Source organism: Falco punctatus (genome assembly GCF_963210335.1).
Source record: "Falco punctatus genome assembly, chromosome: 7".
NCBI classification, from domain to species: Eukaryota; Metazoa; Chordata; class Aves; order Falconiformes; family Falconidae; genus Falco; species Falco punctatus.
The window spans coordinates 47,858,611-47,883,340 of NC_137587.1; the positions used below are offsets into that span (position 1 = coordinate 47,858,611).

Below are 24,730 nucleotides of genomic sequence, written 5' to 3' on the forward strand. Positions count from 1 at the left end.
CAGAACCTTAACAGCAAGCAAGATCACTTTGCTAATAAAATGTGCAAGGCACTTTGTCCTCAGACAGGCTAATGTTTACAGGCTGTAGTTCCGGGAGGACTAGCAAGTTGAGACAGGTGCTGTGAGCAGAAGAACCCCTTACTCAGGCACAGGTGAGCCTGGAGCTCTCTGTTCTTTTTGTACTATTGTTTGTAATTTGGCTATTGCCATTGACGGCTCATTAAGATCTTCTCACTTACATACTCCCAACTTATTTCCCCCTCCCAGATGCTTATTAATCTTCTGTTCAAAATGGCACTGACCTAGGCAATGAACTCTTTTAAAAATACACTTGAAAAAAGCACAATAGACTTTGACATCACTCCCAGTTAGGTACCCATACAAGGTATGTACCTGGACTGAAAAGCTATTTATTTATTGCTCTTCTCACTCTCCCTTTTAAATTAAGATTTCAAAATTAAGGCATGCAATCTCCAAAAGGAACAGTAAGACTGAAATGAGGCTCTGAAAGCAATGGTTTGAAACATGCCTTCACAGTTCAAACCCGTTTCACTATTAAAAATAAAAACGGGGATGTAAAATCTAAACAGAAGGTACAATTATTTTGTGGCAGTTCAGTAAGATGAATCTCTAGACTCATTAATCCCTGAAATTAAAGAAGACACATTTATAGAACAGTGGGTGATAAAACTGACTTTTACAATAAGAGGTTATCTGCTTCCTATACAAGTAACATTCACCAAAAATCCTACCATATATAAGTAGGAAAAAATTAAGGTCTTCATAATCATAGCCTCCTGAACCCTCCTCACTGCCCCGTGAGAACATTATTTGAGCAGTTCTACCTCAGCTTGTGCTGATGTTCACTATTCAAACATCATCATCTGTATCTTACAGTAGCATCCCGACCTTCTCTAGCTCTTCACAAACTAGACCCTTCACTCCCTATCATATGTACCCCAGCAATGTGCAGACTCTTCTCCCATGGGCATAACCCCTGGTCTTCATTCACAGAGAATATGACTTCTCGTTTCTTCAACACTTGGTCTCTGTGTAATTGAGCTGCTAAGAAAGCTTCCAGAGCTCTTCTAACCAATGACAGTGTGACATCAAAATCTTGATAGAACTAGGACCCCTGGGACAACTCTTCCGAAAGGGATTGTGAAGGAATTAAATTAGTCAAAGTTTCCACAGATGGTACGTCTGGGGTTGTTGTTAAACAACCTTTTACTGCTACAGTCCTTAGGGGACCGAGAGGAGTCAATTGTGAAAAACAAGGTTTGAAAAATACTCTGGAAAGTCATTCCACCCCATCACACAAGGCAGAAATTACCATGCCTAAAAATTACTGCTGCCTGGCTTGTCTTAATGTATTCCTGAAAACAGGATTCAAAGCTGTCTCCTGAGCATCTGAAGACTGATTGCATCCTAACACAGCTGTGGATCCTTTCTGGTTACAATACATAAAGCATACTATTGAGTACCAACAGTATTTTTTCACTCTCAACGATAATAATGATAACAAATATTTAGATTTTATCACTAACTTCATTCACACGCTACAGAAAGGATGATAATCAGAATAAATAAGGAAGAATCTGTGTACAGGCTGTTTTGGGGTCAGGGGCACAGCTGGTTGCAAACCCTGTTTACAGCAACGACACTGGCATCTCAGCGACAACGTATGCAATTCCTGCCGGGTCAGCAGAGCAGGGAGAGGAAGGTCAGCTGCTGGAGAACCGTCTCTTAAGGGCTAGGAAACACTGTCACTACAGAAGATGCTACTCAGCTGCTACACACTTGGTGCCTATGCTTAGGCTATCCATTTATGAACACAGCCAAAGTAACTCAAAGTTAGAATGGTTTAAAAGGAGATCTCCGAGGAGATCCTCAGACTATACCAGCCGGCTTCTAAGAAGGCCTAATACCTAAATGGTGATGAGAACATTTACTATAAGAGAGTTAAAGGAATGTTTTGATACATGTGCATTCTAAATAATTAGTTTCCCTCGAGCTCTGTCAAAACACAGAATCAAGATACGGAAGTCCCTGTATGAAATCAAAGAAGAGCAACAAGCAACAACCAATGCAACCTGGTCCAATTAATTTCACAAATGTCATCTGAGGAGAATACACATTTGGTTGACAAGATAACAGGGTTGATAATTGTATGTTTCGATTTATGTAAGTAACGACTGGATGTTGCTAATGTTTAAATTAAAGTATCCAAGCATTAGAAGAGCACAAAGTGTATTAAATGGATTTAAGATTGATTAGCTGCCAAACCACTAAACCTTTTTGAAACAGAAGCAGGTGATGCTCTTGCCTGCCCAGTACATGTCAAAGAGGTGCAGCACACATCATTCTTGGCTCTACAGTCTTCTGTGGGTTTAGGTAACCCAAAGTAAAGCAACCTAAAACTAATCAGGCCTGAAGGAAAAGACAAGGGGTGTGAGCGGGTAAAAGGATAATTCAAATCACAACTGGATCAGAGGCAGAGCTGGTAAGAGCAAATAATTTATGTTTTCATATGGCCCAACATGAAGCTGAATGTTTAAGATGGTAAGAGGAGACAGAACTATATCATGTAACCCAAAGGACCTACAGAAACTCAAGAATGAAGTTGCTAAATTGGTAATGGTGGTGTGTAATCTCTTGCCTGTGTACTTCAGGAACTAGGAGGTGGCAAATTGATGCCATTTTGTAATGGTCAGGGAGGAAACAAATAGGTTGCTAACTTTATCTCCATAGTGAATAATTGGTAGAAGCTGTAACGAATAATATTATGTTACTGGAGGAGTGTTCTTCAGAAGGGTCAATATTGCTTTTGAAAACAAAAAAAAACCCAACCAAAATAATCAGACTTTACCAAACGATTAGATTTTTTTTTTAAGAGGTCAACAAGCAAAATAAATCGAGATGCTGTTATGTCTACCATCTTCCCACCTTTATGAAAGGCTTTTAAAAGTCCCTGACAAAATCTTTAAAGAAACTTAAACAGAGAGAGCACAACAGAAATTTCTTGCGTGAATAAATAACTGGGGACAATACAGAAAACAGGAGGAGTGAGGAGTTGTTACACTTAAGGACTTCATTAGGCCACTGCATATATCCACGATGTTTTAACGTGGAGGGGAGGCAAGGAAGAGTCCAGCAGAACTGCTGTGTACCAGGACAACAGTCCGGAAGACAAATTTAGCATCTAGGACAAACTTTAGTAACCTAATTTCAGGCTTACATGAAGTTATATAACTGTTCTAGTTCAACTCAGTCATTCAAAATACTTTCTCCCAAACAAAATACTTTCTCCCAGTGAGTCTAGTTAATACTGATGGAGTGAAAGGACAGAATTATAATTATCACATTCTAGCTGGAATGTGTACAGCCTGTAGAATCTTAAATTACCTGATCAGTCTTTCTGTAACCCAGTAAGCTCCAGTGCGTACCAGCTACTCGGTAAATAGGTCATGCAGGAGCAGAAAACCAGGCATCTCTCTTATGATATTAAATCAGTGACCTTGCTTAGAATTACTGATTTGGTTTAAAAAAACGATAGCCTTTCAGATACAGAAAACAGAAAGGAAAAAGTAAGCTTAAGATATTAAAATGTTAAATTTTAATATATAAATATACATATAAATACACACATACACGCTGTTTTCTAGCATTTAAATTTAAGGCATCTACTACCAAAATCAGAATTAACCTCTCTCTCCTCATAAGCTGCTTTGGATGTATGTTTTCTAACGAGATTCAGATGCTTGCCAAAACCCTGGCGATTTCACTATTTATAAATGAAAAGACAAGTCTGTAAACAGATAAAATATAGATTTTAGCAATCAACTTCTTCAATCAAAAGCTTGGTTGAAACAGAGGTAAAAGCAGCACAAACAACTGGTGTTTAAGTCTTTCCTGACACAAACCAGAACCTATTTTCTGAACAGTTTTTGGGTTAGATCTCAGGAAGAAAAGCTTTTGGATTTTCAGCTTTCATACTGAGTGTTAAATCCCATGGAGTCAAACATAGTTAATCACATGGGTATATTTTCCAGTTAACTTATGCTTTAGCATGAATATTAACAAAAATTACAACAGTAAGGCTGGTGGTTTTCCTACAGTATTTTGCATGAGTAGGTAAAGCAGATATCAAAGCAGCATATTCCAATCTATTCCAATGAGAAGTAGTTACAATTTTTCCCTTGTAGGTGATCAGCTGGTCCCTTAATACTCAAGGGAAAACCCTTGTGTTTGCCCTCACACATGACCCTCAACATGCAGAGACAGCCTTTTGTGTATTCTGGACAACGGAATGCTGTGCCTCAAATGCTCTCAGCCATGACCATTCTTACCCACTCCCCACAAACACCTTTTTTCGTTTACAAATATCTCCTAGGCCGTGATTATCGCTTTTAATTTATCAGATATGTCCCGGTTAAACCATGACACATACACTCACTGAGGAAGCTAAACTGCACTTCAATTGCCATGGAAGGCTTCTGGAGGATAGAGAAATGACAGCGTGCAGTCCCCCTCCAGCTCCTCTTACTCCTACAAGGAGAGCTTCTGCCTTTCAGGAATCCTGCTCACCTGCTTGGCAAGCTGGGCTGCAGGCATTAAAATACTAAGGTTTAACAAAAAATACGTACTACATAGTGTTTATTAGTGCCTAGGAACAAGACTGAAGCCCAAGAATGCAAGAGGACAAACACCACAGGTGCCAGACAAAGGCTGCTTTAAACAGTCTGTTGTATTTGACCAAGAACTGGGAAAAATATTGGAATAAAGACATTATAGAATGCTCCTTCCCCAAAACATGTCCATCTGCCCGCCTAGGCCACTTACTATGAGCTTACACTGGCTAAAAGTTACATCTACACCAATGACCTTAAGGGCAGTGGATGAATTTCACTATATACGAGATATGGGTATACGACATATTTTAACTATCATGAAGTTTTTTCTGCTTTATTTTATATTCCTTTCCTCCAGACTTCTGAAATTCTAAGCCTTTTTTGGAGTAACAGTGATCATTAAACTAACGTTTACACAGAAGTTTCCAAAAATATCACTTTTATTGGCTGATGCAGGTTTCTCCTACACTCAACTTTGAACTTACTGGTATGGAATTTAATTCGCCCACTTTTTAGATCTTGATTCTTTATGATCATCTTTTACTTTTATTACCAAAAATAATTTTTTACTGTTGTAGAAATGATCACTTTTTTGAATGATTTACAAATAGGTTAAACAATTTTAATGTTTACATGATTTCATGGCTAACCACCCTGCATTTGAGCACAGGCCCCTATTTATACCTTTCAGGGATGGGTTAGTGAACAGAATAATCAATCTCTCCTAGTCCATGATGGTTTCCAGAAGATACTCTAGGAGAAGGAACACCTTCAAAAACCTTTTTTTGAAATTCAAATATATTATATTAGATGACCCTTAAAAAATATTTAGTTGATTTGTGAAAGAAGCCTAAGGGACATAAAACCCACAATTTCCTTCTACAAAAGCTGTGGTATTTTAATTCCTAACAGTATCACTTTATTGATGTAGCTATTAATTCTATCGCTTTTCTGCTTTCAGGCAGCTTGCCTGGAAGGAATCACTAACTCTCTCACACAGCCACTAACGACTTTCTTCAAAACCCAAGTCAGTGTCCAACACCTCCTACTCCTGCGACACCCGGGATGATCTAAACAGCTGGGAATTCTTGAAGAGCTACCATCTCCTCCTGCTTAGTAGCAATTGGCTACTATTCATTTGTCTGCTTGTACTTATTTTGCTGATACTCTAATTTGAGAGAGAGCATCTGCCTATACAGCAAACACAGCTATACAATAAAAACACTCAAAAGATCCCTAAAAAAAGAGAGATCTATTAGCAAAATACGGGGTCTGTACGCCAGCAATTTGGGGAACAGGTATCATTAAAGAGGCTATGGGGCAAGAGTCAATGTTCAAGACCATCTGAAAATAAATTAATCTCTGGTTTAGTAACTGCTTATTTTACAAAACTTCCTGGACAGAAGTGATAGCTAGTTAGGATTAGAGGTGTCTGACCTGGTGACTGCAGATGTTCTCTTTCCTGACACTACAGACAGGTGAAAGCTGACATTTACTATTTGACTTCCTTAGCCTAGGATGGGATGGCCCTGTGCTAAATGCTGTAAAAATATACAGAGGGAGGGGGGAACCCAGCACGCTACAGGGAGATATACAGCAATGACCTAGACACTGATACATAATTTCCATGAAAATATGGATAGCAAGACATTCCTGAATCTCAGTGACCATAAAATGTTCCTAGGCTTACTGCATTTCCATGCCAATACTAAAAACACCAGCAACAACAGGTATATCCAAGCAGATAGCAGGACTGCTGCGTCTAAAAGTAGTTTTTCAACTACAGTAGCTGTTCAGTGTTTCTAAATTAATGTGATTACGTTGCACTGAGGTTTGTCACCAGTGCATTATTTTAATATTAAAACCAATTTAAAAATATTATCCCCTCTCAAAACTGAAATATTATCTTCCAAGATATTTGGTGTGTAGTAGCTCCTGTAGGAGTTCCAAGACTATACGAATGGATGGCCAGTTTACACTTGGCATGCTTACTGTGAAAGTTTTGCCAAATCAGTCTTCTGTAAAAAGTTAAGGAACAGCCAACCACTTATTCACATATATAAATGTTGTGACAGTTTTTGAAAAACAGCATATAACTCTTTTAAGTCCAGAAACCTAAATGCAAAATTACTGTACACAGGCACACCCCGCTAAACAAATAAAATAACAATGGAACAAAACCAACAGAAGTCAACAGTGGCCAGAACTGGTATGTACTCTACTACTCTACTGACAGCAGGGAGGGGGCTCAGGAGTGCATACATTACAATAAGAACCTACAAAGGGCATGCAGCTCTATACAGTGGTGTTAAATATGCCATACCACAGAACGCACATGAAGTTTCCCTTCTCTGTAGATTTAAGTTGGCAGCTCTATATTACTTGGTATTTTATTTGGTTTCCATAAGATGTAGTATTATAGCACATTTTCCAAAAGACTGAGACCATTTAACTTGGGTGGAAAGAATATTTCTGGTTGGTATGCCTGAACCCATGGCATAAAGGCTATGGGAGTCTTTCATGCAGCACTATAAAGCAACACTGAGTCACCCCTAAACACAGTAGATAAGTTATCTCAAATTAACACAGCTAAGCCCTTCCAGGTGCCACGCAGTCTGCTCAATCCCCTTGTACCTTGCACATGGCTGACACCCCAAAATCCTTTGCCTAATCGCTCTTACTTCTCTGTTCTCACTGTGAGCACAAAGCCCCACAGGATCATTAAAAACAGAAAGCACCTGCAATTAGAGGTCTGAACAATCTAAACCAGGTCTCAATTAGCGTTCAGGCTCAAATAATTTGGCAACAAGATCAGAAGAATCAATATGGCACAAAGAAACTATTTTAATTGGAGAGCTGACATTTTTGGGTTTGCAGGGTCTCCCTGGCAGCCTTACTGGCTATGAACAAAACAAACATCCTTCCACCTTCCCGCTAGGAAGTGTGTTCCTGTTGGGTTTTTCTGGAATAAAGAACAAGCTGGGCCATGCCTGCACAGCTCTCTTTTGAGAATCCCAAAACAGATTATTTGCTTTGATTATCTGTTCTCTGTTGGTTAAGCCAGATTCAGTGTCCCGCAGACCAAGCCAGCAGTTCCACAGATGCATCAGTCTGCCTGTCATAAATGCTGTAACTGAACATCATTTGCTGTCTTAATTTGGTGCTGGCTGGGGAAGAAGTCTTGCCACATCTCCGATCAGGATTTTAACCAGACATACTGCTGGCAATGAAGGTCTAAAAACCAAACAAACATTGCATCATCCTTATTTGAACCACTTTTAACTTTGCGTTCAGTGTCTCCTGGAAAGTCACAGCTGGCTGGAAACACTGTGTTTTCCCCCCAAACTTGTCTGATGTAAAGCTTCATAATCATGCAAAGCCTTTTCCAGTTCTTTGGAATTTTAGGATAACCTAGATACATTTTTCCTGCCGTCAGGCATTTCATCCAATGAAATGGATGCTTCAAGGCAACCTAAGACCGATGACAAATGACAGATGATAAATGACAGATGATTTTAGTGGCAGTTCTTCCAGGTTCACCTTCTAAACCCTGTTTCCCAAGGTGTGTGGTATCAGAGATTACTTGAGTGAAACAGAGAGAGAAAAACCTTCTACTGGGAGTCTTTGGGGTTTCTTTTGTCTTTCTCAGGAGGATAATTACTTCACACTTCGAAGTGGGAAACGGACACCCATAGTCTTCCTCCCACATTTGACATTATGACTTTTAAAACCTCCCAGGAAAAAAAAAATGCACTTGGCACTTCAGTATTTCCTGTTACTTATCCTCAGAAACTTGAACAAATACCATTTCAATAAAAAATAATACTTTACCCTGACCTTGTTTCCAAACAGTACAGTTTAATTTTCAAAAATGCTTAAAAGCTATTGAATTATTTTGCATAAGGACAACTTGATTTGTTACCATGTTACACAAAAAAAATCCCTGCTCGAAGCTAGTAGAAAATCCAATCCCATCTGCCCAGTTCTCGTTGCTGTAGTAATAAAGCCACACAGGCATTAAAGGCTTTTCTGCAGTGGATGTGCCCATCACAGGGTTCATATTTAGGATTTCTTTTACTTCTTTACTTTTGATTGTGCCAACTTCTTCTCCAAGTTTTTAAGAGCATGTAAATACAACAGAATTTTTTTCCAAACATTTTCACTTCATCTATTTAAAAGTATCTAAAGCTTTTAATTGAGTTTTTTTAATCTATTATGCAAAACCACAACTGCATAGGAGGTTTCTTGGAATCACTGCATGAACACAAGGAAAGGAAAGCTACACCCCAGTGAATTCCTGAGCTTTCTTCTGCAATAGAAAACACACCTCAAGAACACACAAACACCTCCTGAGCTGGCTCGTATTATTACTAATCTCTGAATGAGATTCTTCCCAAGAAATAATCATTTTCATCAGAAACCTCCAGATCATTTGGTTATTCACAGTAAAATAATGATTTGCCTGGTTTTCTATTTTATCCCTCAATAAGAAAATAATCAATAGAACTGTGGTTTGAAGTTCAGTATCTTAGTTATTTAAGAAAATAGCTTCGACTTGCATTTGTCTTAAACCCCTCTGCTATTAAGAACTGTAAATTAACGTCAGACAGATTAGCAGCGGTATATTTGGCAACAGAATATTTATAGTAGGAACTTGGGTGTGCACAGTGCACACATGCAAAAACCTTTGAATCACTGCTAAAAAAAAAAATATTGTTTCCATAGAAGACTAACATTTTAGGCATAACAGGCTTGATTGGAGTAATATCCCTTTATACCATCCTACTGTTTAATAGTAACACTTCCTGCAATTTCAAAACACATCAAAATACCACAGTAAAGCAAAGCTTCTGGAAGTTTAAACTTGCTATAGAAATGATCTTCATCACGAATGCCTAGGTCAAAGTAGTCCGTAAAACACCGAGCTTGAATTAAGACCATCTGGATCTCTGTGCTGTCTATGGAGTACACGTCATGCGCCGGGGGATCCGTTAATCCAGCCACAGCAGAAGCACATGAAGCTAATGCAGGAGACAGCAGCCGTCTTGTCCCTGAACCGCCTGCGCCTCGGGCAGGCACAATGCATCCGTGGGGTCTCCTGGTGAAACGGAGCAGGATACTAAACAGGCCTGAAGTCAAATCTGGTAGAAAAGCACGATTTTAAACCTCAAGGTTTTCCCAATCCTATGCTGAACTGCTCACAAAACTACAGTGGTGAAAAAGGCTCGGGGCCAGCACTGTACAGCCCTGCACCCGCAAACACACTTCGGCCAGTCAGTGAGTTTTGCCCGCACAGCTGCTCTCATACCTGACAGCTCAGTTGGGAACACAGCCAGGACACCCCCACCTATACAAACACACCTTAGCAGGCGTGCAGAAACCCAAAACACTGCCTACAAATCTCTTAAGTTCCTTTAATTTTGCTCTACTTTTCCATTTTCTCATTAATATTTTCTTCTAAGAACAAGCACTCAACCAAAATAAATAAGCAAGTAAATAAATAAATAAATAAATAGTTGGTGTAGTAGTTAGTGTCAAAGCAAACCATCCATGCCTCCTCGTACATCTGGCTATGGGCGACGTGGCATAACCACTTTTTGGCAAAGCTTTCTTAATTTTTAAAAGATCCTGATGTGAACAATTTTACATACGATAGTGTTGGGAATACTGTATCGTAAGGAAAATCTAAATGTATGAAATTAGAATGCTACATTAATTTTAAGTTTAAAGCACAAACTTCAAATCAAACTAGTAAGAAAACATTCAAGCTTTCAAGAGAATATCCCAACAAACATACAGAACGCATAGGGATGAAGAATTCCAGACTACCTGTTACAAACACGTAGCCAGCTTTGTGGGCAAGAGAAGCGCAGTGATGTTGTTTCCCTCGGCTTTAGCACGGCTTCTGACAATCTCCTGGCTAAACTGGCGGGATATGGTTTGAATAAATGGACAATAAAGGTGGGTGGAAAACTGGCTGGACCACCATGATTAAAGAGTTTTGAGGATTGGTATGAAGCCCAGCCAGCGGCTAGCTGCTAGGGGTGTTTTCTCAGAGGTTTTTCACGTTTAACATTTTTATTACTGACCTTGACTACAGTACAGAGTGGACCTGTGGTAAGTTTGAAGATGATACCAGGTGAGGGGAAGCAGGTGACATGCTTGAGGGCAGGGCTGCTGTCCAGAGGGTCCTCAACAGGAACAGAAACCTCAGGACAGAAAAATGAGACAGCAGTGTGCCCTTGTGGCAACAACGACGATAGCACCCCGGCTCCATTAGCAGGACAGCTGCCAGCAGGGCAAGGGAAGCGATTATTCTCCTCTGTGCATCACCCGTGAGACCACACCTGGAAGTCTTAGGCTAGATTTGGGGCCCCAGTACAGAAGTATCTCCGACTGGATTAAGTCCAACAGAGGCAGCCAGAACTGTCACAGGGCTGGAGCACGAGGATGCACAAGGAAGACAAAGGAACTCTGTTCAGTCTTAAGAAGAGAGGATTTTATTACAGTCTTATCTAGTGTAAAAGCAGAAGGAAGAGGGAGCCAGGCTGCCTGGAGGTATACTGAGGCCAGAGTTAATGGGCGCAACACGAAACATGGGAAATCTCAATTAGATATTAGAAACTTTTTTGCCATGAGGGTGATCAAATGCCAAACTAGGGGCCCAGAGAAGCTGTGGGATTCCTACCTTGGAGATCCTGAAGGCTTGACCTGTTGAAGCCCCAGCTACCTGATCTACACAGGCCTGGATTGCGCCAGAGAGCTCCATGTCCAAACTGCTCTGTGGTAACAGTGACAGCCCTCAAAGCAGCATTTGCTAACAGAAATTGTTTATAACACAGATATTAAAAAAAATAAATTATACTGAATAGTTCATTGGCTGATTTACTATATAATTATACCCATTTTTCTTTCTGATTCAGCAGAACTGAAGTTGTAGGCAGACTGAATTAGGATGAGATTGGTAGTTACAGGAAACCAAAACCACCTTCTGCACACTCACACCTGCTCTGGCCTTGGCATGGAAGATTGCTCTCTTCCAAATCGCAGGGCAAGAAGTTTTTGCTGGTGTTATCTGCCTGATGAGTGGGGACTGCCGCAGTGCAGTGACTGCTCCAAGGCAATGCCACTGCAAAAATCACGCACATCACCCACTTCCCTTCCCGTTGGGGAATTTCAGTGGGAACACATCGTGTCTTGGAAAGGCTATTGGTGCCTTTCAGAGAAGTCAAGGATGACTAAAGAATGTACTCATCAGACTCACATATAAGAAACCACTGTCAGTGCTGACAAAATAGATTAAGACATGTTGCATCCTTGGCTTTTAGTGAAATGATTCTGGTGAAGCTTTGATGTCCTTGAACCTTGACAAGTTGGGTTAGATATAAGCACGGAAGTTTAAAAACCGGGTGTCAGTGCCAATTACAGCTTCTGCCTTGTCAACCTTGTCAGACACTGTTACTGCTCGTGCTTTGGTTTTCCCTAGAAGAATTCAACAGGGTGGAGTGATGTGTCATGTTGTAACCTCTCGTATTCAATGGAGTCAACAGAAGGTGTTTTCAGCATGCCAGTGACATTCAGTTATGATTTCTCCTCTAACCGATGAGAAAGATCAATGTCTCCTCTATGACCAGTTAAGACAGATCAGAGAAAGCTGTCTGGAAGTCAATCCAGATAATGCATGAAACTTTGAGCTGGGAGGCAGGTGAATGACATAACAGGCAGTCCCAGCCTTTTGACTGCGAGAACATTACCTACAGTGCATCGTGATTCAGCTGACATTCGGCTGTTCAATTAGAAACAGTGAAAACCAACTCTTTAGCATTTGCTATCAATTAATAGCTGTATCCCTTCTTTTCTGATGCAGCTCTTCCAGCACTTTCCAAGACTGCAGACCTCTGCAGCACTGCCATGTGGTGTATGCAGGACTGCTCTGAAGTACTTGGGAAGAGGGCTTGCGTGATGGCATGCAGCAGCAGGATTTCTGAGCAGAGCACAGAGAACACATCACCACACACCCTGCCTATGCTGGACGGCCATCATCAGAGTTAAGCAGAATGTAAAGCGATGACCACAGTGTAAAAAGCCACAGTTTTGGGCCCCACCTGTTGAAGGGACATCCTCTCTGTTCACTACACAGTGGAGAGCAGAAGTAGGTGAGCTGGGCTGTCTCATTCCTGCGAGGGACAGCAGGCAGACCTAGCGCTGTAAGTTCTGTAAAAGCTTGCTTGTGAAAGCAAGCATTTGATACTCTGCTTCGCTTATGATTTCTGGCACTTACTTTGGTAGAGTTTGGGGGAGAAGAATGAAGACTCGGTGACAAATAAATTTGCTCGGGACATTATATTAAGGGTGCCAGGTGGTGATTTAGCATCTACAACTTTGAAGGCACTTGGGAGCCTGAACAGACTTCACGCATCAACACGCTTTCACGAAAGGAACTTAAGCTGCAAATACTTCAAGTGCCTGATTAGATCTTGGGGAGGGAAGTCCTCAATTAGAAACACAATTTTAATTTTTTTTAACCATTTCTTTGCCTCCTGACTTCCTTCAACTCTCTATACCTGAGGTCTCTCCAAAGTCCTCTCTCTCCGGCAGTATGTTCTTGACCCTAGCTTGGGAACACAGGCTCTCAAAGGAGTCAAGAATGCCATTGTTCTGTGATGAAGTGGAGGAGCTTATCTTAGCTCTGAAAGTCTATTTACAACTTTCCATTAATACACTTCCCTAGCAAGGAGCCCAACTACAATGTCTCTATTCTCTTCCTTGATTAGTCTAGTTATTCTGGAAACTCTGGCAGCTTAGCAACAGATTCTGATGACCTAGAAAATTTCAACACACTAAAAAGCAGTATGTGTGGAACACGGAAGAGCTAAACTGGAGAGAAAAATAGCATGGTGAACAACTGCAGTCTTCAGGTAGTGTCAGTGCATCCACCTCTACACACACTTCCTTGTATGCACCCTTCATTATAGAGGCGTATCTGCTATCCATAACTGTTAGTACACAAAATTCTCATCTCCCACATGGTTTTCGTCCATGTTTCTTTGTCCGCCCTCCTCTTATCCTTTAATTCTTAGGAGCAATTAGGTTATTAAAGCTTTCACAGAAAACAAACCAAAAAGCCTCAAAACACAATGACCTTAAAACATGCAATATATTCCTGCATCATTTTTATGGAATGCATTTGACATACATATATGATATAAAATTATTTCCTATTGCTATTACACTCTGGAATAATTCTAATATCACTTTTGATGACTTGCTCCTTGACATATATAGTTCTTGTATTTAATGTCCTTTTATAAAAAAACTGATACTTGGATGCATTAAAAAAAAGAATGATTTATGGGTGGGTTTGAGTTTGTTTGTTTGTTTTTTCCTGTGTAGGGAAACACTAACTGTTTTTAAACAACTTCTGTGGAAAAGATTAAGAATTAGAGAATATCAGTGCCAGGCATTTTGAAACAAAATTACATACACATTATTCATTCCACAATGCTTAACTTAGTTCCACACAAACACTTCCCCACTTTTTGTTTCAGCTGACCAGACAGAACTAGAGCACTCACTATTTTTAAAATATTCTAACTGTGCATTAAATACTTGTGCATATTTGCACCCAGACGAACATAAACACCTTACCTGTTCATATCTCATCAGTTCTATCATTTCCATAACACTGATAAAATGGTAACAGCGATCGGAGTGATCAACCACAAATGTAGGAAAAGGATGATTCTGCCAAATTCTCCATTCAGACAAGGAAAGTTTGTGAGTTTCCTCCTCTTCATGCTCCTGCAGCTTGAAATTAAGATTGACAAGGAGGTTTTAATCAAGAAATTGTTTAGCAAAACTAATGTCCACTTCTCTGTCAGGGACAATAAATACTCCATATGCAGAGAACTACCTAAACATCACCACAAAGGTTTAAGTCTTGTCTAAACCAAAAAAATTCCACAATTTGTGTTGTCACACCTTTTCATGGAAGACAGGTTATTTTAAGCGGTAAACTGACAGAAAAGCACCATATTTTTTCTGATTCAGAAAAGAGATTGTAAAACTTGGTTTTCATTTCAATAACACTTTTGCAGTTACAAAAGCAAGGGAATGAAAAAGCACAGATACAATACCATCATGATGAATACAGCATCCTGCATGAAATCCTTAGAAACAGGATACTTAATGGATATTGATAATATCCAGATAATAGAACTTAACAGATACTGAGAGGCTCTTTAATGCATTTTTAATTTGGAGACCTAACATCAAAGACCATTTTCAAATATCTAATTCCTAAATTCTAACCTCAAAAGCCTACATATAATTCTGAAAACTGCATCTTTAATATAGATGTCTTTCAAATTCATAGTTAACTTTGTTACTTAAGGTATCCTTTAGGCCTCATGTCAAAGGAAGCATTATATTTAAGTTAAACTCACTGGTATTTCTTCCATGTTTTCTAAGGTTTCAAACCGAGTTTGAGGCAATATCGGTTCCTTTACTCCATCACTTTCCTTAATCCTGTAAAGTCTGTCCCATGTTTCAAATTCCTCAGGTGACAGAGACCAGTTCTCATGACCGTGTATTTGCTTTTGGCCTACCAGGAGGAAAACAGTATCAGGAAAACATTAACTACTTTAAGGAAAAGGATACACAGAATAAAAAGAACTTTGTATGATACCAGTCAAAAGAAAAAATACCTTCTCTGTGCCACAAGCAAAACAGATATAGAGAATATGATGTCAGAAACAAGTATCAAAATTGTTGCATATGTTATAATTATGGATAAAACTATTTATTAAAATTATCTATTGATTGTTTTGAGGGAAGGCATCGTATAAACAAAGATATAGATAGACAGAGAGATATAAGTAAATTAAAGGGCTATATGTCCCGAAGACAGTATAGCAAACAGGGAAAGCATATGGCTTGAATTTCTAAATATGCGTCTCTGAGACCCTGGGGAACAAACTGTAAATAAGTAAAAGGTTGCCCCCCCCATCTTTTCTTTTCTTTTTTTTTTTTTTTTAAAGTTACTCTCTAAATACTGGAAAGCAACATTAATTCGTTATAACAAAAATACTTGTTACTCATTTTTTTATTTGATCTCCCCTATTAAGGGCATGCACATAAATAAGAAGACAGAAACAGAAGTACTGTAAAAATTCCCCAGGAGCACAGAAAGGAAAAAAGAGGCTAGTGAGTTTTACTTAGACTCATAACCGTAAGTGGAAAGGTATAGGGCACCTGTGAGCACCAATGCTAGATAAAAACAAAACAAGTGCTCATAAGGCAGCTTACTGAAGACAAGGCGCTGATGCAGCTTGGCTCTGGGCGAGCACGCTGCAGTGACCAAGAGAAACGGAGTCAGTTTCGGTAGGCTGGCAGCAAGCCGCGATAACTCTGCTATCCCCAAAAATGCCAAACCCCTCAAAACAGCCATCGGTGCTAACAGGAAAGGAATGTCCCAAGAATCGCTGTTGAGCGTGTTAAGAATGTGATAGCTTTCAGCCCAGATGTATGAAACTTGGAGAAAAATAATTAAGTTGATGGTCACTCTGCAGACAGGATTTGGGATGAATCTGCAGCGATCGTCCTATAAAAGGAAGCAGCCCATACCACTCAGTCCTCTCAAGTTACAACTGCCAGAGACTGTCACTACAGGATGGTGTGACATATGTGTTAGAGACTCAAAAACTGATCCCTGAGAGTTCTAGCTTCGAGGCCTCTTCAGAAAAGGTCTTTCACAGCTGGAAAAAACTAACCAACGCTGAAGTTTAAGGCCACCATTAAAAAACTCAGAAGATCAAAATTGCTACTAAAATCTTTTTGATTCAATCCAGAAGAAAGCTGCTGGTGCAAAAGAAGCTTCCAAGTCTCCAGAGGTTCTGCTGGTTTTGCCCTACCGATGCAGAACAGTGCTTCCTTTGCTGGAACTGCGAATGGGTGGGGGGAGTGGGCAGGGAACAACGACAGGTAAAGCAAGGAGCACAATACTTCTGCTGAGGTCACTTTTACCCCGTAAATTTGATATTCATGCTCCCATACACAGCACAAATGGCTTGCCTGGGGGAGACATGACTACAGAAAAAGATGCAATTGGTATTTTAGGGAAGCCATGTCAGTGACCGAAAAAAAAATAATAATTTCAAAATAGGCGTAGCTGAAGTTAGTTAAAAACTCCCACCACCTCATTAGGAAAGTTTCATGTAGCTCAAGCAGTGAAAAGTGCAACCCAAGAAAGACAAAGCTAAAACATTCTCAAAAAAAATTAATAATAAAACACACATACATATATACACACAAGGAAGCAGGCAAGCAACTGAATTTTCAGATGTAAAAGGACAGATGTCTGAATCGGATGAAGACATTTCTCTACTGAGAAAAGCAGGACAAGACAAAGCTGGTACAAGGCACATATAAAGTGTTTTATTCTTAACACAGCACACAAAGCAGGGTGTCTTCCTCCTACATGGATGTTGTCAAGACAAGAAATCTGAATTTAAGGAACAGAAGTAGAAGTGCATAAACACATCCTCGGTTAACTGTTTTGGTGGTTTTTTTTCAAAGAAAATAAACATCGAAAACAGCAGTTTTCTGCAGTATTTCCATAGTTTTCTGACAATCATTTCAGAAGGTGATGTGCATTACTATGCATGTTTAACTCAGATAGATCAACTCAGAAAAATATATCAGCCATCCAAAGGCCTGGCCAGAACTATATTAAAAGACATGGGCAACTGGAAAGGCATAGCTCCCCCCCCCCGCCCCCCCAAGGTCTAAAAGAGTAAGGAAGGCATTGGTATATTTTAGAAAGAGACAATAAAAGAAGTGTACTTCATTAAGATAAAAACAGCAATTAAAAAACCCGATGAAATTATAAAATTGATCAAAAAACCCACAGCTATAGACAACTTATAAATTGATACAATCTGAAAAAAATGAGATTTCATCTCGACAAATGCAATGCAAAAAAAGAAAAACAAAAGAAATAACTGATGCCTTAAAAATCACATTCAGCTACCAGGAACAACAGGGTATGCAGAGAGTGCATTTTAAGGCACCTCAGCTATTTTTTATCATGCTCATTGTGGTTTCATACCTCTCACAGAGCAGGAAGATTGGCAAAGAACTTGCATAGATAACGTTAGACACGATTATCCAGACCTTTCAGCACTTCCATGTTTTCAATTACTTTGTGGGACAGTTATTCTCATTAAAAGTAAAAAAAAAGATGAGCATAAAAAAACCCATGAGTTGTCTCCAAAGATATATGTTCAGAGACTTTTCCTCAAATGAGTCTAAGCCATGTTAAGCACAAAGCTATTATTTTTAAAATACTTTTTGATTTCACTGCACTTAATAGGCTATTTAATTTTCACGAGCACTGTAAAAAAACACAATTAAAAAAACAAACAAACAAAAAACAAAACAGAGAGAGAAAAGAATCTCAAACTGTAAGGAACAGTATAAGAGGACTGATAAGTAATGGGATTTTTGATCTCGTTGCTACATTGTTGAGGAAAAGCTCATATAACTGAGAACACACTTGGTTAGTGATGGGACAAGACAAGAATAACGTGTCCTTCTGGTACCGAAAAACATAAAGTTTATGAAACAGGTTGTGAAATGGAAAGATAATGTAAAATTAATAGAAATTGAATAAAATGAAGTACAGGAAAAATATAATTTTTAGTAGAAAAGGAGAATGCTTGAAATTACTATGATACTTCTGGCCTTGATACTTCACTTTCTGTGAACATGTATTCTTCCATGGACAAACCTGAAGAACAACCGAACCTCAAGAACAAATGAAAAGTAAGAAAGCACAAATAAGAACATACACAGCTTATTCATTACTATTAGCTTTTTTCAATTTTATAATGTGGAAAGGGCACTGAAATAAGGAGAGGAGAAAATGAAAAAAACAAGACCTTTCTTCCTCTTCTTTCTGAGTTTTATCTCAAAATCATTATCATTAAAATCAGAAACAGCCACTTGCTTCATACAGTAATGAAGGGGACTTCAACACAAACTGGTGTTCAATAATTTGCGCTCCTGTAACACTTGTTTGCAAGACAGGCACTCAATCATGTTCACCCTCAGCGACTGGCAGACCTCCGCACACACTGTGTACTTCAATTGTGGCAGCTGCTAGGCTATTTCACACAAAAGGAACCTGGTAATTACAGCCTTTGAAGTGGCTGAAAGACAGCAGGAAATAATGTTCCACATATTATCTTCTTTATGCACTTACTGCCTCTCATTTCTCTTTCCTAAGAGTAACTTAGAAACTTTCTAAAACGATTATTTTCGTTCTATGGTTTGCTCTGCTTATTTTCTTGCACGTTGTGTCTGTTTATTCCATCCTCGGTTTTCCTCGCTGGCTGCCACCCGGGCTGTGCACAAACCCCAGAGAAGCGTGCCTTACAGAAGGCTCTGGAGGCATAACGGGCACGGTCACCAGGAGCACCATCACAACTGTGCTACAGCTGTGTCTGCAGCATGTGCAAACTTAAAAGTTTGGGCTGAGGATGGCATGTACAGATTGATTTCTTGATAATAATTCTTCTCCGTTACATCCCTACCCTGCAAAACAGGAGATAGCATGAACTGTTTTGGAAGCCAAAGAGGAAGTTGAATTTTCTTCTGCAATATTTTGTAGCTTGCTTCCTCTTTCCAAGTTCAGCCTTTTGTTTGCCCTGGATGGTGTTTGGAAAGAGATCAGATACAGATTTTTGTAACAATTTCTGTGATCAGAAGCATTTAAAACACACCAATTCTAAAGTCTAAATACTCTGAGATTGAAATACGAAGTTTCCCAAGAGTTTTTATGTGAATATGAAATATGAAGTTTTTAAGAGTTGGGTTTTTTTCTTTCAAGAAGTTGCTATTGGTCTTCACAGAAAGCACTTAACCAAAGAGATCGAGCACTATGATTTCCAAGTATTTACAAAACTTAGCTCTTTCTTCTTATCTTATGATTTTGTATGGTTTACTGAGCATTTCACTGCCATGTAACTGCATCAACTAAAGAGCCATATCTCTTTTTAGATTAATTTTCTTCCAATATAAATAGCCTACCCCTGATTCCTCCTTTTGCTCCCCTCAAAATCCTTCAGTTTTCAAGCATTTCTGTTTTATTATCATTTACAAAGGTACTTTTCTTTGATCAAAAAATCCACTATTAAGTCTAACTGTTAAAGCTCAAAACCAGATTTGGCTTGGAATTACCACTAAATATTTCAGTGACAGTTATGCCGCCTGACATAGGTCTATCAGAAGCCTTTAAGAAGACGTCTTAACATTTGCCTCTTCTGTTTGTAGCTGGAGTTTCTGACCTTTAGGCACTGACTCCATGAGAAGCTCTATAGAAAAAGACAAAATGAATGTCTGATTTGAAGTAGAGTTATTTAAGGACAAGACCGTGATTTGAGGATGTTAAAGGAAAAGGATGAGGAATCAAAGCAACAGTCAGCACAGGATCATAGTCAAAAGGCTACAGCTGACAGAAATTATGCTTTTGCTAGAGACCCAAAACTCATGTGAGCATGCCGGTTTGATGTGCTGTAATATAACAACATGAGATAGCAGCTTACGCAGTGCTTAGAAAAGCACCATAATCCTCTTACCGGTGACATAGGAAAAGAGAGCAGATTTATGCTGGAGGGAACTAGGTCTTCTCCCTTTGGAAAGCTTTCCTGAATTGCTTGGTTCATATTTTTCAGCAGTAATAAACATTTTATGCAACTTTGGATTTACGCCTTCTGGAATCATGCGTGGGCTATGCTGGTAGAAATGAAGCATTTTGTTTCCTGAAATAGCTTTGTGGATGCTCCTTTTGTTAGACTGGCTTTGATTGTAAGTCTGTAAAAGAAAAGATAAATCATATGTTGTTGGATTGTTTTTTCACATGATTTGTTCAAAAGTAAAAGAACATCTGAGTGTCTGTCAGGTTTCTCGTTATTTTATGTTCCATCATCAAAATGTTTTTTGGAGGTTTTTTTCTGCAAACACAATTAAAACGAAATATGATGCAAGGCCCCGAGAGGCAACCATATTGCGTCTTCCCTCAATATCGCCAGGCAGGTCAACATAATTGCTTGTTCAAGTTCTTGAACTAGTGCCAATGTACAGCTTTTTAGTGTTTGTAAATAGATCAGAAGGTGGCACAGCACCTGACGGAAAAAGAAACACAGTCCTTGCCTGTGGGAATTTACAGTCCGTAAGATACAGGCATGATGTCAATTAGATTACATCCGAAACGAAAAAAGGAGGTCAAGGCAAAAAAAGGCATAAGGTTATTTGTTAATGTCATACATGCTCCAAGTTCTTTTAATTACACTTCATTTTTATTGTGCAACAGAGAAACCAGGACAAAGATGGAGAAACTAAGGAAAGAAACTGGGGGCAAAGAAACAAATATTTCTTGTCCTAATACTCTTCTCTGAGTCTCTCTGACAGGTCACCAATGGAGACAGCACACCCAGTTAGACTACGAGCTCCGAGTGTGATGCTATGGCAGCTACACTCTTCTGAGAGGTGATCTTTGGAAGCCAGGGTTAGAGGGCACAGACAGAAGAATATGTTCTCTGAATAAAACGGGAAGAGGTTAACAGCTAGCTCTAATAAGTTGTCCCTCAGGCATTCCAACATATATCTTTCTAATCCTAGAACAGGCAGAAAACTCTTTTTATGGGAAAAAAAAAAAAAAAGTATTACCAAACTCATTGCTTAAAAGAACTGTTACTTGGCTGTTACTAAGAAAGGATGTTTCCTTTTCCCTTGTTTCATAGAGTGCCAGCTTGGCCTGATAGGAGCCTGAGAGGCTATGAGCTCCCTGGTGCTTCTTTTTGTGCTGGTTTAAACCTGCAGCTAACAGCTCCCTTCCAGGCTGATGCACATGCAGCTAAGCTGTCACAAGACATTAAAAATCCCAAAACACAGCACATCATGGAATATGGCCGAATTAGAAAGGTAGACGATCCATCAGCTGAACGCTCAGGGAAGCCGGGGCATTAGCAGGGTGTAGCCCATGACGTGCAGCGCACCGCTGAGAGCGAGTGTGCATCCACGTGGGACAGCTGCACCAGGCAGGGAAACGTGGGGAGGCGAGTACCGGAACAGAGTAATAAACACTTCTGTAACGAAGATTCTTGTCGAAAGGCAAACTTCCAGACCTGCATTTACTAATTTTTCCCAATAAAATGTCTTTAAAAGCTTTATAATTGACTTGAAGTGGTTTGATTTAAAACAGATTCCCACAAGTTAATATCAGACCATTAATTACTCGGCTGCAAGTTATGTGATGGGGAAGAATCTCCACATTAACAGACCTGGAAGGAGACTCAATCAAAAACAGAAAAAAAACAAACGAAAAATTCCAAACAAAACAACAACAACAAAAAAACCCAAGCAAAATCAAACAAAGCCAATATTGTTCGGCAATTGAATTTACTTCATGATCTCAAAAAAACAAAACAAAACAAAAATATTATCCTACCTGGGGGAAGGTTCTGCTTCAAAGATTCCTGAGAAAATCTGAAGAATCCAGTAATCTAACTACTTTAGTTGACACTTAAGGAATTTAAGGGACCATTTTAATATCCCATTACAGAGCAGAGCTTCCAGTAGTAACCAGCCTTCATATGCAGCAGGAGAAAATATCTACTTACAAATACCATTCACTTTAATAATTTTTAACTGCCATCCCTTCAAAGGGGCTTTTTTCCTCAGGCAGGGCTCTTTGTACCTCCATTTAGAACTAAATGCCTGCTACGTACAAATTTAAACCATAAGCACAACACTGACTGGAATAAATGCAATAATAGGAAGACTGACATTCTGGGTTTCAAATTAGCTTACACAGATCTCAGACGTCTCCGTCGTGAATTCTGAACCAACTCAGAACCAACCTCACAAGTAACCCAAACCAGCGAAGAATAAAATCAATTTCAGCCAGAACAGTGAGGTGCACCCTAAAAATGCCCTGCATTCAAACAGGGGGTGCACAATGAAAACGTAAAGATGCAGGTTCACATTATTCTGCCCCCATGCTCACCTAGGAGATGCCAAGAGGGACTGCCTTGCCTCCTGCTCCTCCTCCCTCACCCGGGCTGTGCCAGCCTCCCTGGCACAGGCCCAACAACGGCGTGCCCACGGGATGAAGCCGGGCGGCGTGCCAGCTCGGCTGAAACTCCATCCCCCTGCTCACAACCCACGGCTTAGATTGCCACCGGTACATTAGTTTACCAAGGGCAGCCTGCGCTCAAAGATGATTAATTATACTCCGAGTTGAGTGCTGAGGTTCAGAAATTTAGCAAAAGTAGATTTCCACTTAAGCTGATCTCTTCAGACCTCACACACAAGTCTGCTACCACTAAGCACAGTGTCGTCAGCGGGTCAGAGCGAGACGCTGCCAGCCCTCCTCCTTGCCGAGCTCCAGCCCTATCTCTTCTACACCTTGTTCTGTACCCTTGGCAAAAAAAATAATGGATAAACTGAAATTCAGAATATACATCTACAAAATAAGTGTTACAAAGGGTTCAAGCCCTTCACATCACGGAAGCGCACATATTTTTAGAATATTGTGGGCTACTATACTTACTTGTAGGGGTAGTTAGAACGGTTCTAGGAGTGCTCTGGATTGCTGTGATTTTTAAAAAAATAGTTGAAACATACAAATATAGTATCCTGGAACAGACTAAACAAGTCACTTTGTTTTCCCAGCGAGAAGAAAGCAACTCACCCGTTCCTCCCGCCCTTCGGCGAGGATGACAACGATCCTGCCTCGCCGCCTGCGCCCCGTTCGGCCCATCCTCTGCACAAGGCGAATTGGACTTTTCTGAGCGTCAAAGCAGATGATGAGATCCACTTCTCCGATGTCTAAGCCTTCTTCCCCAACACAGGTAGAGACCAGAGTGTTATACCCACCTTCACGAAAGCGTTTTACCACCTGAGTAAGTGATTAAAACTAGATTTAACAGGTTAGCCAAAAGCCCCTTATATACACTTTGCAGGTTTTTTAGGCTCAGACAGAAGTTGAAAAAGTTAATTTATATTTTAAAACTACAAAATTAAGTCTTTCTCAATTTGTCAACTACTAGCTCATGATCAAATGCCACAAGCTAACGTTATCAATGGCAACATATCAACTCTTCAATTCTAAAATAAAGGGGGGGAAAAAGTACACCTTATTCTGACTCCAATCATGTAATTCTTCTAAAACTGATTCTTCCCAACTTTGCAATTAAGTATTTTGGGGCATTTTGAGGGGGAGTTGCATTCTGTGGTGGGGTTTTTGTGGTTGGTTGTTTTGTTGTTTTTTTTTTTTTTTTTTTTTAAAACTTTGCTAGATCAAAATTTAAGGATATATCTTATTTTTTCTACATACAAGGAAAAAAAAAAAACCCTAAGCAAGTATTTGACTATCTCCCCAGATTTTCAAATATATGTAAGTTAGCAGTTAATATAATGTAAATATATAAAATATTTCTACTTTCACATTCTGTTCAGCGAGTATAATTTTGGATACTCCAAAAGCAATTGAACTATATAGGAACTTACTAATGACACTTTAAAATTCAGTCACTGCCATACAATCGCTATTGATACTCATGTAGTTGTTTACACAATTAATACTCTTTATCACCATTTCCTAATACAAGTCTCATCTTTTCTTTACCTCAAGTTGTTCCTTTTGTGTGAAGCCTTTTGTGTTCTTTCCTGTCGAGTGGCCAACAAACATCATTACTCTAACAGCTGGGCTAAGCCTGGAAAGCATTTCTGCAATTTCTTGCACGCTATCTCGAAACGATGAGAAGATCATCACTCTGGTATCCACAGTGTCTGCAGATGTACTTTCAGCTGTGACCTGATCTGTTTAATTTTGAAAAGCCGGAAAAACATTTTTATGCATCATTTAAAAATAATTGCCAATAAAAAAGTAAGGACAGGTCATCCCACAAGCTACACATTCACAGCTCTCATCTCACTTACTGGGAAGATTTTGTAAAAGCATATCTCATTTTGGGTTTTTTGAAAGAAATTTTCTTCAAAAGAAATTTAATTAAAAAAATATAATAAATCTAAGT

General features: G+C 39.4%; 1 protein-coding gene across 1 annotated transcript in view; it reads right to left on the reverse strand.

Moving 5' to 3' along the window:
* Positions 1-24,730, reverse strand: part of FANCM (FA complementation group M) — a 44,535-nt gene that overhangs the window by 15,192 nt on the left and 4,613 nt on the right. Inside the window, exons 2-6 of the mRNA XM_080397264.1 lie at positions 24,322-24,515; positions 23,386-23,592; positions 20,270-20,504; positions 15,077-15,234; positions 14,280-14,438 (exon numbers count right to left, since the gene is read on the reverse strand). Of these exons, the coding sequence (XP_080253390.1) occupies positions 14,280-14,438; positions 15,077-15,234; positions 20,270-20,504; positions 23,386-23,592; positions 24,322-24,515 (953 nt within the window). The remainder of the gene's footprint in view (positions 1-14,279; positions 14,439-15,076; positions 15,235-20,269; positions 20,505-23,385; positions 23,593-24,321; positions 24,516-24,730) is intronic.